The 19,590-nt window shown below is 40.0% G+C and overlaps 1 protein-coding gene across 3 annotated transcripts in view; it reads left to right on the forward strand.

The window, feature by feature from the left end:
• Positions 1-19,590, forward strand: part of DPP4 (dipeptidyl peptidase 4) — an 85,759-nt gene that overhangs the window by 34,942 nt on the left and 31,227 nt on the right. For all 3 annotated transcript variants that reach the window (XR_004053270.1, XM_010361854.2, XM_030916932.1), the window contains exons 6-11: positions 3,351-3,403; positions 3,514-3,586; positions 4,351-4,471; positions 7,776-7,936; positions 9,459-9,571; positions 18,130-18,265. Coding sequence is in view for 2 of the 3 variants with exons in the window: in XM_010361854.2 (XP_010360156.1) it covers positions 3,351-3,403; positions 3,514-3,586; positions 4,351-4,471; positions 7,776-7,936; positions 9,459-9,571; positions 18,130-18,265 (657 nt within the window). In the remaining variant the exon portion in view is untranslated. The remainder of the gene's footprint in view (positions 1-3,350; positions 3,404-3,513; positions 3,587-4,350; positions 4,472-7,775; positions 7,937-9,458; positions 9,572-18,129; positions 18,266-19,590) is intronic.

Here is a 19,590-nt window from a genome sequence, read left to right on the forward strand (position 1 = left end):
TTTGATTACATTTCCTTGGAGGTCTACCTTTTAGTGTTTTTTAGGTCCTACTATGTGAATTCTCCATGACTGAGTTAGTGCTATCACTTCTAAGTTGTGGCTACAAATAAACAAACAAGCAAGTGAGTGAGTGAGTGGATAAGTACCCCATAGTCTGGTATGAATGCTCTCCTAGCATCTCTGCTCATTACCTAGTGCTCTGAAAATCCTGATAATAGTTGTCATCGATTCCATGTTGACAATGTTCCAGAACCCTGATAAGTGCTTCCCATGCATTCTCATGCATCTGAGATTGTTGCTGGCATTATCCTCATTTGTCTAAAAAGAAAATTGAAGCTTAGAGAGAAGCTTGCTTCACATTACACAGTGAAACCTTGAATCCACGTTAGAAGACTCCAAAGCTTGTGCTCTTAAATGTGATCTTTCCTATCTTTGCATTCAGCTTCTCTTTGCTATGATACTCTTTTACTCTTTCCCAGTCACCCTCTGTCACTAACCTCAGCCAAAGAATCTCTTTTCCATAATCCTCTCTGCCTCCCCAAGGCCTAATTTATGATTCCTGCGTCTCCCACCCACCTCCATTATATCTCTTGGCACATTCTATCGTGATTCTTTTATTGTCATTTACTATTTCATATCCTCCATTCCACAATAAGCTCCTCCAGGGGAGGGACCCTGTGTTATCCAGTAATGTCTGATAGAAGACAGCTGCCAGTGTTTATAGACTAAATAGAATCATGAATCTGTTTCAAAAGATGAAGTGAACATACCGAACATCGTGGGTTTTCTTTTACAACCCGTGATGGTTTGTCATGCTCAATGATCTCAGTCCATCTTAATATTTTTAGCTGGTACCACACCTTTTGGCTTTAGTGGATATTTTGCTTGAGGTTGCCCAGAAACAAGCATGGGGTGTGTCAAAATAATCCAGAATTCAGGAAAGGAATGTATGACTAGCAAAAAGTAGAACTTAATAAATATTTGTTGACATGAGGGCATAGGAGGGTGAGAAGTGATAAACAGTTAAGGTTAGGAACTCTGACTTTGTGTCTCGGCTCTGCTATTATATAGCTGGGTGTCCTTGGGATACCTCTTTCATCCATCTCATCCTCATTGGTACAATTTGAATTTTCCTGTAATTTGGTGTATTTCTTGAACACTCACTATGTGGCTTGCACTAGAATAGATTCCAAGCATCCAAAGATAAATAAGATACAATTTCTTACCTCTAGGAGTATGGTAGAGAAGGCAGACATACAGACAAGTAACTTATTTGAAAATATCTTTAATTTATATATGCATCTATATTCAGACATAATTTTTCATAAATGCAAATATGTGATCATATACATTTTTATCTTCGGTCTTATTTTTTCCCTTTTTCACTTGGCTCTCTAAAGTCTAATATATATCTCTACATATTTTTATATTTTTCTTCTTGTTCATATAACTCTATGAAAATATATAGGATGTTTTTAGTTATTGCTTGGTCTATAAAAATAAAATCCTATACTTTTTTGTAAATTGCATTTCTCACTCAATGATACCATGTGAAACTCCTTCCAAGTCATCTGGTTAGCTCTGATTCATTTTTTTAAAATTAATATCACTTTATTTTTCAGAACAGCTTTAGGTTTATAGAAAATAAGCAGAGAGTTCCCATATACTCCCTTATCCTCCCTCCCCCACTTTCCCCTATTATTAATGTCTTGCATGAGTGTGGTCCATTTGTTATAGCTGATGAGCCAATATTAATATATCATTATCAATTTAAGTCCATAGTTTACATTAGGCTTGACTCTTTGTGGGTTTTGACAAATATATGTCATGTATCTACCATTATAGTGGTGGATTCTGACAAACCTATGGTTCTTAACAAACATATAATGACATGTATCACCATTATAGTATTATACAGGTGACTTTGACTGTGCTAAAAATCCCCTGTGATTCGCCTATTCGTCTCTTCCTTCCCCCAGACTCCAAGCAACCACCAATTTCTTTACTCTTTCTATAGTTTTACCTTTTCCAGAAACTCATATTGTTGGAATTGTACAATATGTAACCTTTCCACATTGGCTTATTTCACTTAGCAATACGTGTTTGAGATTCCTCCATGTCTTTTTGTGGCTTAATAGCTCATTCTTCTCATCTCTAAATGAGGTTCCATTGTATGGATCTACAACTTGCTTATTCACTCACCTGTTGAATGACATCTTAGTTGCCTCCCAGTTTTGCCAATTATAAATAAAGCTGCTATAAACACTTGTGTGTAGATTTTTGTGTGGGCATAAATTCTCAACTCATTTGAATAAGTAACAAGGAGTTTGCTGGTAAAGGTATTTTCCTCGGAGTTTTCTCTATGTAAAGCTTCTTATATCTGGATTCAATTTGTTTATTAAATGTAAGACTATTCAGAATTTTTCTCACTTTTGAGAAATTATTTTTTAAGAAATTTTTTCTTTTTCTCTAATTTTTAAAATGTATTGGCAAAAAAATGTTTATAATAGTCTCTTATGATCTTTTAATGTCTGTGGAGTCTGTTGTGATATCCCATTTTTCCTTTCTGATACCAGTCATTTGTGCTGTTTTACCCCTAAGTTTTACTACATTTGCAATTTTACTAGTCTTTTCAATGACTTGAGTTTTGGCTTCGTTGATTTTTTCTATTGTTTGTTTTCTACTTTATCAATGCTTTTACCTTTATTATTCCATTTCCTCTAATTACTTTGTATTTAGTTTGATTTCCTTTTTTTAAAAAAATTTATTTCCCTATGCTTCTGCAGTCACAGAAAGTTTGACTTTCATCTCTAGCTTTTTGAGATGGTTGTTAAAATATTGATGATACATGTATTTTAATTTTAATATGTCCTGCCAGGGGGCTTTCAAAAAATTTACAACACTTTACATTTCATCATCAGTGTATGAAGTTAAACATTTCTTCACATCACCATCAGCAATAGCATCATATATCTTTTAAATCTTTTGCCAATAAGATAGGTGAAAAGTGAAAATTTACATTTTTCTAAGTAGGCAATCTTAGCATACTATGGTGAGTGCTAGGGATAATGCTTGTACAAAATGACATTTTTGGTGCACTGTGGTACTGGGAAGGCTCCTTGGAGGAGGTGGTGCCAGAGCTAGGCTGTAGATGAACTCCAGAGGAGTTTCTATGAGATGATCTCCAGGATACTTTTGAGTCCCAAAATTCTCAGAAGAAATGATAAGATATGATAACATGTGAGAATTATACAATCATATATTGCCAAATCTATCATTTTGGTCTCCTATAGTGAGTGGCCAAATTATCAAGAATCACAGAAGCCTGAAATGTCTGTTTTCTTTCATAGCAATGGAGGCATTCCTACACAGCTTCATATGACATTTATGATTTAAAAAAAAGGTCAGTGACTTCCCAATAAAATCTATTAGGCTTTTCTACTGTCATATTTTTAAGGAAACCCCAATGTGAGTTATTCTTTTTGGTAATGTTTCCTTTCATCTTCTTTCCAGGCAGCTGATTACAGAAGAGAGGATTCCAAACAACACACAGTGGGTCACATGGTCACCAGTGGGTCATAAATTGGTTAGTGAGTCTCTCCAGTTGTCAGAAAAATATTGGTTAAATTTTTCATAGGCAGAAGTTACTAACCCTGATACAAAGCAGACATCTTAGGAAGTCAATACTTCACTCTAGAATATAGTGTTATTGCCCAAGATAATATTTTACTAGCTTAACAAAATAAATATAATTCCTGAAAGTATCCATTGGGAATATTTATTCACGGGAAAATGCATATTGAACTCTTAAGTTCTAGTTATCTATTGTACTTAGATATTTTCTGAGTCACACCTGCTTTCTGCTAGTTCTGTGTTCTTCTGTGTTACTATAGATATACCTTTAGGTTCTATAGTGCTAGGAGAATGTCAGAAGTCCAAAAGAATCTTAACAAGAGGATCTAATGTTTGTCTGCAGTTGAACTTCTCTCTTCCAGAATGCAACTGCCTTCCCTCTACTCACTCTCCCAATAAAGAAATATACAAGCACATATCATCCTGTAGAAGTGGTCAGCCTTCTCAGTCTTTGCATATGCTTTAGCATTCAAATAGTGATGGTTGTGTGCTTCTTATTTTTAACACATTATTAATGGTTTTAGGATTATTTTGGGTTTATAGGCTGTACACTTGTAATTTAAGAAAGAGAGGGAAGGAGTAAATGACTCTTCCTGTTTGAATGGAGCATTTGACTATGCTAATCCTTACATTTGCAATAGATAAGTGTTTCTAAAACTCCAGGATAAAAATATAACATGTTATTATAGATATCAATGCTTGTTTTTTTCTTTCTAGGCATATGTTTGGAACAATGACATTTATGTTAAAATTGAACCAAATTTACCAAGTCACAGAATCACATCGACTGGGGAAGAAGATATAATATATAATGGAATAACTGACTGGGTTTATGAAGGTAGAAACTTCAAAGCTTTTTCAAATCAGAAAATCTATAAGCTTTTAAAATAGTTAAGTGTTTCTTTTGCAATGGGAAAATTTAAATGAGATTCAAAATAAGTTGCATTGTTTAAAACGGCATCAAACTTCTCTTAGAACTCACAGCACCAGGTGTCTCCTAGACCAATAACTTAACTATTTCTAGCACTCCTCTGTCCTCATTGCCTGACAATACTCCTTTTGTCTCTGGTTTATTGACACAAAGGGCTTGTCTGTGTAGATAGACCTTTTCTGCCTTTGCTGGAACATAAAAGCCTCCAGATTAACATCAGATTTTTCTCTAACTAGGCCTATCTAACCCAGAAGTTACTAAGGAAAGCTAAATAATCCCATCACATTGAGAAGATGATAAAATAATATCTACAGGTTGGAGAGAAAATGCCTATTTTATAGAGGATTTGTATTTATTTGAACTTGGACAAATTATGATTTCCTGTTTTTAAGAATGAAAAAGCAATTAGAAAGGCTTAGGAAAAAGTGACTAATAAAACTAAAAAAGTTAAAAAGGAATATTCTCCCTTTTAGGATACAGAGTTGTAGAAACTATTAGGAACACATTTTAGAAACTTAGAAAATATTAGAAAAACATTTTTTATGTCTATATTTGCCAAGATAAAAGGCGTTCTGGGGCTGTTCCAAACTGTTCACAAGGTTTCCTCATATTTATTAGAAAGACTCACTATATTTCATTGTATTATTTTTTTCTTCTTTGCAGTTTAAAAAAATAGTTTTTCTTCATGACTTAATTGTAGTTCTTACCAAGTCCAAGTCAACTTTAATTGACTCATTATAACAGCAACAACAAATCACATTGAAAGAAAGATAAATTTTCATGTCCTAGAAATAAGTGCTTGACTAAAACATACAATGAAATTTACTAACACTAGCTACTTAGAGATTCTTTAACCCTTGGACAGTACAAACTAGTCTCCAGGATCATTGAAAAGAGTGGCCTCTTTCCAAAGCTCTGACCCTCCCTCAGAAAGAGCTGGCCCTGTGGAAGATAAGAGGGCAGCTAACACTTTCATTCTTTCTTTTTTTTTTTTTTGAGACGGAGTCTTGCTCTATGGCCCGGGCTGGAGTGCAGTGGCCGGATCTCAGCTCACTGCAAACTCCGCCTCCCAGGTTTACGCCATTCTCCTGCCTCAGCCTCCCGTGTAGCTGGGACTACAGGCGCCCGCCACCTCGCCCAGCTAGTTTTTTTGTGTGTGTTTTTTAGTAGAGACGGGGTTTCACCATGTTAGCCAGGATGGCCTCGATCTCCTGACCTCGTGATCCGCCCGTCTCGGCCTCCCAAAATGCTGGGATTACAGGCTTGAGCCACCGCGCCCCGCCAACACTTTCATTCTTTCTAAAGTAGGTAATCGCTTGAGGGAGACTTTTGCATGTTCATGACTAGGCCATTCTCATGCAGAACAGCTTTACAGTTCCAACTTGGGCCTCTCTAATAGCTTCAGTTCCTAGAAGGAAATTACTATATTGTCAATACAGAAAAATATGTCCTGCATTCCAAATAACCACTAATTCAAGACAAAGATCACTACCTGCTACTTACACTTACAAGTAATTCTAAAAACCAAAATCTTGGTCTGATTATATTGATTTTATGTAACTGCAGCTGTGTTATAGACTGCAATCAATGGGTAAAAGTTACAAAGAACAATAAGTCAACTCAGTATATGAACAAGTTCTTGGTATAATAGCAACCATGACTTGGAGTCATAAGGGCTGGGTTCTAGTTCTTGTCTCAGGCAATTCACTGGATCACTCCATGCCTCAGTTTCCTTCTCTGTGCAATGAGCTATAAATCATCACTCAGAGATATTTGTGGAGACTAAATTTGATACGTTTTGTAAATTCTAAATTGCTACATAAGCGTGTATACATCAATGATACAGATATGAGACAGTCAAAGGAAGAATAGGCTGCTTAACCCGGTAGTAGGTTTTCTGTTACTGGAAATACTAAAATAGAGGCAGGAAAGGGCAATATAGCACGGAGATGAAAAGCATGAGTCAAAGGAGATTTTGATTGATTTTTGATTCTACCATTTCTTAGCCATGTGATCCTAGACAAATTTCTGATCCTCTTCAAGCTTGTCTCACTTTATCAGTGGGTTATTGTGAGCCTTAACTGAGGTGATAGATGTCAATTGCTTATCAATACCTGGTGCATAGTTAGCACTCATTGAATGTCAGCTGCTCATCACAATAATTATTATTACATTTTATTACAGTAATTATTTTCGCTATTATTCTTGTTGAAAAAAAGCATTTGGAAATAACTTGTAAGGAGGTATCAGGCATCTGAAAACTGATTAGAATGCATGATTTCCCAACCCTAAGATTCTAGTTTCTATGCTTTTGCTTTTACATTTACACTTACATGAGACTTGTGGAATATATAGGAGTCTTCACTCAGTCTACTTAACTCCTCCATTCCCAGTTGGTGAACGAGTTTTCAACATATTAAGAGCCAGTGATTAAATGTCCCATGTGTAGACGCCATAATAATCATAGGGACGAGCTATCTTTGCCAGAGATTGAGAAGAAGCCCAACAATGTACTGGAAAGCAAGATCCTGTCGTTTATTTGCCTCGCTCTTTGACCCTCTTCTCTTACCCATCATGTATAAGACCTTCTTCTCCTATATACCAGAGCAGTGTGTTAATCTAAGGGAGTTTTCAGTTTCTGGGCTGGGCAAGGAGATGTTTCTCAGTAGGGGTCTCAATGGAGCTCCTTGCCGTTCTAAATCCATCCTTCCCACACCTTGTTTGTGCCAAGAGTAGTAAACTCTGGGCACCATATTGGTTTGATAGCCTGGAGCTACACACCACCCACCAGTACCCTGCGGGCTCAGTACAAACTGAGCCCAGTTGGGGAGAGTATGCTGGCATGTTGACTGTTTGAAAATTAGAAAGGAGAATCAGCCTCCTGTGTGAAATTTACTTTTAGTATGTTTTGAGGCATAAATTTAGAGGATTATAAGATAAAGAAAAAAATGTAGAGCTTATATTAAATATTGCATGCTAAAATATTCTAAAATGGTCCAACGGGTTACTTATTTTTACAATCCAGATATATCCTTGAAGATTTTATTTTTATTCATTTGTATTACTCTGATTTTGGAAGCCCAGCAAATGCAAAGTGGTTCATTAGTTGAACTCTACTGTAATTACTAAAGCTAATGAGAACAATATTTTGAATGCCAAAGCCAATTTATCAGCTACTTCTTGTAACAGAACAATTTATGTCTTTTTTCAGAGGAAGTCTTCAGTGCCTACTCTGCTCTGTGGTGGTCTCCAAACGGCACTTTTTTAGCATATGCCCAATTTAACGACACAGAAGTCCCACTTATTGAATACTCCTTCTACTCTGATGAGTCACTGCAGTACCCAAAGACTGTACGGGTTCCGTATCCAAAGGTCTGTGCTCCTGTTCGTACAGTGGTTCCATGATTTGATGGGAAGAGAATGGTTTCATTTAATCCCTTCCTGCTAATGAAAATATTGTCAGTCTCTCTTCAACAGCTTGCTGTGATTACTCTTGCTGAAGTCAACAGCATCTGGCAATTTTAAAGTATTTTTATTATCCCAGGAAAGAGTGTGATTTAAGGTTTTGTAATTTCTCCAAAAACTTTGAGGAATGACAAGCAGAAAAAATGGGGAAAATGCTTTTGAAAGAGATAAGGGGAATGAAAATGTTTGAATGGAGGAAAAGAGAGGCTATAATTGAATCAGAAGCTCATCTCATTTGTAGAAGTTGGATTGTGCCCTAGACGAAGTTGCAAAGCTCAGTTATATATCAGATTGTATTACTAATTAACGGGATACATGACTAGTTTTAGTGGTTCTATTATAGATTTGGCACTAATGTAAATTTTTCATGTCCTACATTTGGAATAATAGTGTCACGTCTTGGTTTTCAAAGCTGTTCTCCCCCTCAGGGTTGTGTGTTTACTAAAATTGAAGAGCCTTGTTAAGCAGTGTAAGCCAGGGAAGATGGAGTTTAGAAGGGAACCAGGGATTCTTCACTAGTACCGTAATAATAATGGCTACAGTATTGTCTGCAGGAAAATCTAATAGTAAAGTGTTTTTTTCTGTAAGAAATTTGGAAAAGGGGATTTTTATTTTTACCAACTCACTCAATTTGCTTTATGAAGAGCTGCCATTTTAGGAAGACAGAGGAAGTTAAAAGAAAAAAAAAGATCAGAGACTAAATATGGAGATGTGTTTTCAGTGGAATGTTATTTTTTGATGAGCGAAACTGGCACACACAAAAAAACTCCATAAAGTGTTCTCACTAAAAATATCATATTATTTCTAACTAATCTGTCAATCGAAGATCTATGTGTATATTTAAAAAGGTTTTATAGGTTTCAGTCATAATATTGTTTGTAAAGCTCCATCATAGTGAACCTGAATTTAGAGTGGAAATGATGGCTTCCTAATTGACATCGTTGGCTCAGGTAAACTGATTTTTCTGGTGGATGGTGTCTTTGGCAGAACCCAAGGTGTTCTTCATACTGACAGGCGTCAAAGACTTTTAGTCTCAGGGAGACAGGGTGTATTTGCAAATAATAGAGTTGATTTTAATAGGTTTATCTTTGCTTTCTCAAAGTGATAAATTATAGATATAAACATTCATTATTTAAACAGAAGTGCTTTGGACTTTCCGGTTTTATATATATACTCGGTGTGTGTGTGTGTGTATTGTGTGTGTGTGTATATATATATATATACACGTATTCTGTTTCTGCCTGACCATGAAAAGGTTGCATTTCATGACTCTCCCTTATGTTCATTTTATTTATATTAAATTGTTGGAATTTGTCTGATTGTGATAATTTTATGGCCATAATGCAGACATTTTGTGCTGTTTTAAAATGTGTGCAATGATGTTACATTTTTTTTTGTCAATACCAATTCTGTGATTGTTTTTTCCTAGGCAGGAGCTGTGAATCCAACTGTAAAGTTCTTTGTTGTAAATACAGACTCTCTCAGCTCAGCCACCAATGCAACTTCCATACAAATCACTGCGCCTGCTTCTATGTTGATAGGGTAAGATTCTTGTCCTGAATGCTTAGCTTGTAAACAGTTTTACACTTTCTAGGGAGAACTTTTCAAAAGTGAATGGCAGAGTGGATCACAGCTGTGTCATTCCCACTGACAGTCATTCATTCTTTCCTTCAGCAACTCTTTCTTGAGCATCTTCACGTCCTCAGGCTGGGCACAGCTCTAGAGATGAGGATGACAATGGACAGAGCAGCCGGTCCCTGGTGTCATGCAGCCTACATTCAAATTGAGGGAGACAGATGAAAACCAGATAAACAAAGAACAGTGTAAAATGCCAGTAGTGATAAATGTGGTGAAGAAAACCTGAGCAGAGCGAAACGGATGGGGCTGATGAGGGAAGGTCAGGGAAGCCTCATGGATAAAATGACCTGTGGCAGTGATGTGAAGAGGAGGAGGGCTCCATCCCCACTGATAGCAGGGGGCAGAGGAAGAACAAGTGCAGAGGAGATGTGCTTGGGGTGTTGGAGGAACTGCAAGGAGGCTGGGGTGACTGGAGCCTTTTCAGTGAACAAGAGAGTGGAGCGGACAAGGTCAGGTCCCACAGAGCCTTGTAAGGCCTAGAGAAAATACAGGAAATCTGTGGGTTAAGTTTAGGGAGCTCCAAGGTCATTTTGTGCTCCAAGACTTCACTTGCTGAAATCATGTCAGTGGTTTGAAATTCCACCCGGGAGCACCTTCAGCCCCTTGTTTATTTTCCTGTAAAGGAACCAATGTACTGGGTACAATTTATGGCTGGCTGATAGCTCCATATTCACTCATTTCTGTTATTTATTTGGTCTTGTTGCTTTTTTTTTTTTTTTTTTTTTTTTTTGAGATGGAGTCTTGCTCTATTGCCCAGGCTGGAGTGTAGTGGTGCCATCTCGGCTCACTGCAACCTCCGCCTCCCGAGTTCAAGTGATTCTCCTGCCTCAGCCTCCTGAGTATAGCTGGGATTATAGGTATGTGCCTGGCTAATTTCTGTATTTTTAGTAGAGACGAGGTTTCACCATGTTGGTCAGGCTGGTCTTGAACTCCTGACCTCATGATCCACCTGCCTTGGCCTCCCAAAGTGCTGGGATTACAGGCAAGAGCCACCAGTGCCCGGCCTGTTGCTGTTTTTAAATAACAACTAGCATACATTGAGTACTCACCATGTGCCAGACACAGGGATTATCACATGCTTTATCTTAGGACTCTTTAAAGTCACTCTGTCTTTCCAACAACTATCATCGTGTGCCGGTTCACAGATAAGAAAATGAGGCCTACAGATTAAGAAAATGACGAAGTAGGAATCTGTATTCAAACCTGACTTTCTGACTTGAAAGAACAAGCTATTAGACACTGCTTCGTGTCTCCCTCTGGGTGATTACGGCTGGTGCCCTAAGATTCCCGAAGGCACCGTCACAGCAGGATGGAAGCATCCATTTTCTCTGGGGTTGCATTAACTACATCAGGAAGGCTGTGGGCTGTGCTCTGTGGTTAGTAATACATTATTTTGGTTAGAAATATCTATAGTAACCCATTCATTTGGGGGAAAATCAATTAGTAAGTTTTTAAAAAATTTTCTGGGTTTGTCCAATGGAGTAAAAATTTACCCAAAGGTTTCAAAGTTTGCCTTTTGGTTCCACCCAGTCACCTCTTTAATCATCATTGATGGGTAGCCTCTTTTTTACTGCCAAATGTCCATAGAAAGCCTGTGCCCTTGTAGCACTTATCATCAGTAGATGATAGAAAACATTCAGATAAATGCCCCCAGGAGTGATAGGAGAGGTATGAGCAATAGAATGGAGGCATTCTGAGGAGAAGAACATGGGCTTTTCATGACCCCAGGACCAAAGAATGCCCCCTGGAGAATGTGCAAATTGAGCAGGCTGGCTTCCAGCAAGGCGCAGTGAGGAGGAAGGACACTGAGGTGGAAAAAACAGAGCATGGAAAAGTCAGGGCTTCCCAGGAGAAGACCAGTAGAGCCTGGTGTTGCCTTTTGGTCTGTCACCAATATCTTCCCGTAGAGAGGATGAGTCATGAGCACCTGCTCTGAAAAAGATTCCATCTGGAAGGGGCTTTAGACCTTATCAATGGTTTATAAACTTTTTAAGGACCTGGAAACCTTTGTTCAAGTGAGATATAATACAGAAGTGAATGGCCAGAAAGCAAATGGGAGATTGCTTCTCAGTTTTGGCAGGCCTAGTCCTTGTCTTCCCTCCTTCCCCCAACAGTCCTGGGAGCTTAGACAGAATCTGGAGTGGTTCCAGGACACGGTCACAACACCATTGTGAGGCACACGTGAGAGAACCTCCCACTTTATCGAGAGAGGTAAAGTCATTTGCTCAAGGTCACACAGCAAATTAGTGTGGAAGCTGGGAAAAGGACCGAGGCCTATGCCTGCTGGACGAAAATATTTGAATAATTTAGTTAAAAATGTATTGAGGCCTTCTCATGGGCTGGGACTGTGCTCAGTGCTCTGCTTTTGCTGTCTCATCTATTCTCCAAAGAGATGAAGTCTTTCCCACTTAGAGATCCCTTTCCAAGGCACAGCTGTGTGAAGTGCTGGGCTCAAGAAACAAGAAATTCTCAGGACGGATTTTTGGCCTTATGTAAATTCGTCAATAAGTTCTTGTTCTCAGTAGTTCTTTAAGTCACACTTAAGCCTCACTATGGAGATTTTGTGTGGAATATATATTACCAGAGAATATTGTTTTTTGGAAATGCCACAGGAATGTGTTTTTTAGGGAATTTAAAATATAGCTCTGGTCTCTGTTAACACTGGTAAGGTTGTGGTTTTTCTAGTACTAGACTCTAGATGCCCTCTGGAAAAAATGCACTAGTACATGATGATGCACCATTTTCTGGCCTCATGCAAAGATCCAGCAGGGCCAAGTAAATCCAGGTGAGTTAACCTGCCCAGCCTGTTACCCGGTGATTTACTAGCTCCTGGAGTGGGAAGCCTGGCCAGGATCAGTGCCTCTCCTCCTTCCTCTGCCCATGTTTCCCTCATTAGTTTTCCTGTTAGGCCATATCCCTTCACCACAGAGCCTGCAGCAAGTGAAATCCACAGGAGGATGAGGCTGGTTTGTGATTTTGTTAGGAATTAGCAGAAATGGGTGGAAGCCCTGCTTCTCTGATAACAAATGAAAAGGGCAGCCAGGCTGCGTTTCCAACAACCAAGGCCTGAACTTGAACCAGGGTGAGTCTCCCTGCTACCTGCATTGATTTAGTGCTAAAGTTTAGATTTGTTATGCTTTAAATTTGTTATGCTGCTAATTTGTGTTCATTGTTCATAATGAGAACTGGAAAGCTCAAAAAGTTGAAGGCAAACAGCACATAATGTAAAATCATAAATCTCCTAACTTTTATCTAGAGCAGTACATTCATTGTTGACTGAAGTAAGACAGGTTCTATGCGGTAGAGGCCAATCTTACAATCGTATCTCCAGTGTCTAGCAGGGTGCCTGCGACATAGCACATGCCCAACCAATATTTGTAGAATAAATTAATAGATAAGCAGAGGATGGATGGATGAGTGGATGGATGAATGGATGAGTAAATTATCTAGGTGACTGTGTGTGTGTAGAATAGTGGTTCACGCTGCCAGCACCATGGATAGACTTCAAAATGACCTTGCATAGAAATCCCTCCTTTTTATCTTCTCTCTGCAAAAATGTTGTGGCCTGAATCTAGACGATTGGAGAGGGCATGTTCTACTGCAGTAACCCCACCCAACATCTGTTGAATGGCTCTCGGGCTCATCACACCCAGCTCATGACATACCCCATCCCTTCTCTCTCTGCTCCTGAATGACACAATAGATACAAAGTCTTGCTATGTCTTCTCTGAACTGTTACGACCCTGGCCTATAAAGCTGCAACATCAAAGCCTCAGATTGTCACACAGGAGAAAAAGAAACTGGAAGCTAGTGACACCTGCAAGAGGCACATTAGGACTGGCATGCTACGACTGTGCGGGTGTACGGGTGCTGCAGCACTCAGATCTGCTTCATCTCATCCCACCCATTCCTCTCTTGAGGGATTTGTCAGCGAACCTGGGAGGGTTGGCATCCCCATCAGAGCAGAGGGTGGCATGGAGTCTGCGGCCAGCACTGGCAGTACGCCCGCTTCCTCGGGTGATTCACTGAATTAATCATTCCACGGTTGCAGTTGCTCTTGGTAGCATTTTTCCCTCCAATATTATTACCAGTTGGTAATAAATACCTTATTTTAAGTATCCTTAATGCACCAAAAGAAACATTTACACAAATTAAGGGAATTAATAGTACCTAACAGACATTTATTAAATGCCTACTGTTTGCAAAGAATTATGCTGGGACAGGCAGTCATTTTACAAGGGGATTCTCTGTTGTGTGATTTTTGACAAGTCTTTCTCAGTGCATTCACATATAATTTGCCTTATAAATTTTAGTTTACACACAGCTCTCTAGGAATAGATTTCTTTAAGTGAGGAACTTTACGCTGAAAAGAAGCAAGAAGGTGAAGCTAGCTAGCAACATTTCCCGAATGGATGGGTGGAGGTTTCATAGAGGGAACGAATATGAACAGGGAATCTGAAGCCAACAGCTTGAATTGAATCCCGGCTCCAACACTTCCCAGTTGGGTGATAGTGGGCAAGTTCCTTAAATCCTCTGCTGTTGTATTTCTTTGTCTGCAGACAATGAGCTGCAATACTCACCTTATAGGGTGGTCATGAGCTTATGTCAAGCACTTAGAACAGTTCCTGGCATATAGTAGACTCCACATGGGTGTGGACTCATTATTTTACATCCAAAAATTACTGCATCATTTTAGTATTAAAATCAACCATATTCCCGTTGGACTAATCCAGCTGCAGAAGGTAGAAGAGCTTACTGGCTCATATGTCTAACCTTGGTAAGTTGTCCAGGCTCTCAGGAAGGCCTGGATTGCAGGGACGGTCCCTCTTCCACCCCACCAAAACCATTACATAAGAAAACTACTCAGTATTGGCTTGTTATTGCAGAATAAAAGCAGCATACAGTGTGCAAACATAGATGATAATACTGCTGGCTGGATTTTTCTGGTTTTAAGTGGGACTTAAACTTTTCAGTTAAAAGTACAGTTGAGCCATTGGCTTTATTTATTTATTTATCTATTTATTTTGAGACAGGGTCTTGCTGTGTCGCCCAGGCTGGAGTGCAATGGCATGATCTCAGCTCAATGGAACCTCTGTCTCCCGGGTTCAATTAGTTCTCCTGCCCCAGCCTCCTGAGTAGCTGGGATTACAGATGCGCCCCACCACGCCTGACTAATTTTTGTATTTTTAGTAGACACAGGGGATCACCATGTTGGCCAGGCTAGTCTCGAACTCCTGACCTCAAATGATCCACCTGCGTTGGCCTCCCTAAGTGCTGCTGTTACAGGCATGAGTCACTACGCCCGGCAGGCTTTTTTTTTTTTGTTTTTTTTTTTTTTTGTTTTTTAAATGATTCTTTGACATCTCAGACTGGCATAATCTTGGCTCAGGGCTGCCACCGAAGAGAAGCATGTTTACAAGAAAATTCAAAAATTCCTGTCTGCACCAGGGGTGAACTGCCTTGCTGAGCATGCACAGGGTGCAGAGTACACCTGGGGTCATGGAGAGTAACCCAGGCCATGCAGGGTCCAGGACCATGAACCTTTGATCTGAAATGGGCAGGGAAGATGATTGATGCATGTGAGTTTCCTGGCTGACTTCCCAAATTCCATTACTCAATGTTTTCAAATGGGGAAAAGTTGCTTTTATATTGCTGATTTCTGAACGTGACATTTAACTTATGACTTTTGGTAGATAAAACTATTTAGTACTGGGTGATCCACTAATTATTGTCAATAGTTTTTTCCCCCCATCACCTAACACTTCGCTCAACCAGAACACTTTAAAAAAAGAAGAATATTTCTGGAGCCTAAATTCCTAATCTGTGTCCATGGAATTTTCAGATGTTGTATATATGACGGTGGAGAGGCTTTTCCCACCTAGAGAGAGGTACATCAGTCTCATCAGATTGTCCAAAGGGTTTTTGGCCTGAAAAGATAATAACTACTGATATGGGACAGGAGTTAGCACACCAGGGTTTATGGGCCAAATGCAGACCACTGCCTATTTCTGTGTGGTCCACAAGTAAAAATGGTTTTTACTTTTTTTTTTTTTTGAGACAGAGTCTCACTGTTGCCCAGGCTAGAGTGCAGTGGCTCGATCTTGGCTCACCACAACCTCTGTCTCCCGGGTTCAATTAGTTCTCCTGCCTCAGCCTCCTGAGTAGCTGGGATTACAGGTGTGTGCCACCACACCTGGCTAATTTTTGTATTTTTAGTACAGGCAGGGTTTCGCCATGTTGGCCAGGCTGGTCTTGAACTCGTGACCTCAGGTGATCGGCCCAGATTTTACGTTTTTAAGTGGCTGGGAACAAAAATCAAAAGAGTAATAATATTTCATTATATGTGAAAATTTAATGAAATTCAAATTTTAGCTTTTCAGTGGAACATTAAATGAACTCATTCATTTAATTATGGTCTCTGGGTGCATTTGTGCTACAAAGGCAGAGTGGAGTAGTGACAGAGAAGATGTGGACCACAAAGCTTAAAATATTTACTCTCTGACTCTTAACTGAAAACGTTTTCCAACCTCTGGTCTAAAAAACTAATTTCAGAAAGCTTCGTTTTCTGTTGTGCTTTTCATACTTCCATTTTCTTTTCACGGATTTATTGCCTGTCTTGGGTAAAGTGTATTCGCCTTTCCGTGTTCTCATTTAGCTCCCCTGCATTGGGCAGACGCAGAAGCATCAGACCGGATGAGATGTCTGTATTCCCCAGCATGGAAAGAGGTGGTTGCACTCTCAGCCCCTGTGGCCTGGCGGTTTGTGATGAGTGCAGTGAGACCTGGGAGAGTGGTGTGGGAGAAGGAGGTTTCCAAGAAGACATCGTGAATGAGGGGACATTTAGGCCAAGACCTAAGGAAGTTAGAGCTTGGCAGCCACTTCAGGCTGAAGAGCAAGACCGAACAAAGAGGGAGCAACTGGGGAACCTCATGGTGTGTTGTGAGAATACTAGCCACCCAGACTCGGTAGTATATAGGTTCTCCAGAAGCAAGAAAATGGGCTGAAATGAAAAGGGACCCTTATTTATGGAAATGTGGTGCTCTGCTGCTGAGTGAAGGGGTTCGGTCTTGTTTGAGTACCTGCGGCTTGCAGCAGGGTAGCATGGAAGCCCGTTACCACTAGGCACATTCGCACATTAAGTGTTCCCAGCTGTAAAATGGGGATGATGAAGCTGTGAGGGGCTTAAAGGGCTTTATCCAGCACCTGACCCATCCCAAGTGCCCAGTAAATGTTTGTTGTGTGATTAGGTGTCTGCAAAGGGAGTGGAGATGGGAATTGATATATGAATTCCGAGGAAGGACAAAGCTATAGTCCTTCAGTATGACAATATGACAGTTCCCACAGGTCAGCAGAAGGCTTTCCTTTCTTCAGTGCTGCATTCCATGGACATATAATTAGCGCCTGTTTTGAGTCAGGCATTCTGCTAGGCCCTGGGGACACCCTGTAAAGAACTTACAGTCAAGCAAGGAGAAGGGCAGGCCCAGTCTGTAAAGGAGAGAGCAAGTGGATCTTGTGAGAGCATCTGGGATGGGGACGAGATGCGGCCACCAGACCAGGCAGGAAGAGGGGGATGAACACACTCATTTGGAACCCTCTGACAAAAAAGAGCAAAGCTGCGATCAGACACTTGAGAGCAGGGATTTGTGAATAGTCATCCAAAACCACACTGGGGGAGGAGGAGGGAGCAAAAAACATAAAGCATCCATTGCCAATAATGTGAGGGAGGCCAGCAGAAAAGTAAATGATGAATTCCATACACTTCACTATAAATCAGAAGGTGGTTCCAAAATTTTTTTTTCAGTATGTGTTGGGGAGGATGTACTGCTAGAGATACCTCTGTTTACATAAATTTATGTGAAAATACCACAGGGTTCTTTCATTTCTTTTCAGGGTTCATGGTTTGACTTTTGAGAAATGTCTTTTTACAATATACTTTGATTTTCAAAGTTTGTGGAGGTGTGAGTCAATTTTTTCCCCTTTGAAAATGAAGTTGAGAAAAGGGTCAGCTGTAGTTTCACCCTAATAGAAAGAATTTTCTGGAGAAGCACGTAAAATACCAGAAATACTCAAATCTTAGCCAGTGTCCATGGCCTCACTTCCCCCAAGACAGCAGAAAGGAGATGCAAAAACATCACCCTTGACTCCCTGGCACCACCAGCGGCCAAGTTGAGGACTTGATAAATCCTGAGCTCGCGGTTTGAGTCACACATGTTAAGCCACTGTAGAATATTGTTGCTGCTTTTCCTGTTGGATATATTTTAATTTTCATTCCAAATTAAACTGTACTTTAAGCTTTAAGAAAAGGTGAAATATTATATTAAATGGTTTCATTAACCATTTATAATTCTATTTCCCATTAAGATTGATTTCTTTTCACTGAGTAAAATGTCTATTTGTACCAAGGTCTGGCAATAGTCATATTCATTCTCTCTCTCTGTTATTCCTTTCTTTCTTCCTTCCAGGGATCACTACTTGTGTGATGTGACATGGGCAACACAAGAAAGAATTTCTTTGCAGTGGCTCAGGAGGATTCAGAACTATTCGGTCATGGATATTTGTGACTATGATGAGTCCAATGGAAGATGGAACTGCTTAGTGGTGAGACTGAATGGGGATGTTCGGCTTCTAAAGCAACATGTGATCAGAGGGTCTGTGCAGTCGGGGAGAGAGAAGGCTGGGAATCAGGAAATGAGGTTTGAGTTTCTCTTCTTTCTGACTCTGTCTGATTCTGACGTAATAAAATCTTGAATAAAACTCCTAGATAACCTGCCATCCCGAGGTGCTTCTATTTCTCCTACACTGACTAGTCATATTGTTTTAGTTACGGATACTATCACTCGGGAAGGGGAGAAGGGGTGACTGGCCACAAGATAGAATCTGATATCAATATTTTAAAAACCAAAGAGGGCCAGCAGCTGCAAGCTCAACAAAGTGTGTTTTAATAAATATAATAAAGGGAATGGGGAATAGTTGGCTGAGTGTGTGTGAAACAAAACAAAGACATGAGGCCACAAACCCATTACCATACTGTCACTGTCTGTAAGCAGGAAACAGCTTTAGATTGCAAATAAATAACTGCCAGTCTGAGAGGGTGGCAATCCTGAGGCCAACTCATCCAACCTTGAGGTGCTGGGAGGCTTCTAGCCAGGAGACCACGAGCTCCAACTAAGATGATGGTCAAAGTTAAAGTCCCACTGGGAGCCCGCAGGCTAGGAGGGGTGGATCCTGGAAGAGGTTTGCTGGCATATGCCAAGGACACCTCCCCAATCCCCCTTATCTAGTCACAGACCCTGTGCCTACACACCTACCCTTCCTACTCCCATCCTGACTAGGCTCAGGGCATATTCTCACCTCCCAGAACTGGAGCCCCACATAACTTGATTCACTTATTTATTTATGTAACAAACATAGAATTCTTGTTATGTTCCAAGCTCTGTGCTAAGCTATGGATTTTTTTCTAAAGTGAATTAGTTAGCATGCCTGCCCCCAAAACGTTTCTGTTCTAGTTGGGAATATTATCAAAATAAATAAAAAAAACTGCCACTTACAGTATACCAGGCATTGTGGAAGCTGAGGATCAATGTTTGAGGAGCTGGCTCAGGTCACAGGACACAGTCAGAATTCAAACTGCAAAACCCAAGCTCTTTGCTTGCTGCCAATGAAATACTCATAATACCAAGGTTGTACCATAAAAGAGTTCAACCAAGTACAGAGGGAACAGAGGGCAAAAGAAGATGATCAGCTCTACTGAGGGCAGGCGGGATGGGGAAGGAGATGATGTGGGAGAGCTATAGAGTAGCCTGGGATAAGTTGCCATGTGCTGAGCAGATAAGGACAGAAGGCCATATGAGCAGAGAGCTGTGCAAAGGCATCCAGTGTGAATAGCTTGGAAGATGCAGGAACTAAGGACTGGGGGAGAGGTG

The sequence above is a fragment of the Rhinopithecus roxellana genome, chromosome 14, assembly GCF_007565055.1.
Source record: "Rhinopithecus roxellana isolate Shanxi Qingling chromosome 14, ASM756505v1, whole genome shotgun sequence".
In the NCBI taxonomy this organism is placed as follows: Eukaryota; Metazoa; Chordata; class Mammalia; order Primates; family Cercopithecidae; genus Rhinopithecus; species Rhinopithecus roxellana.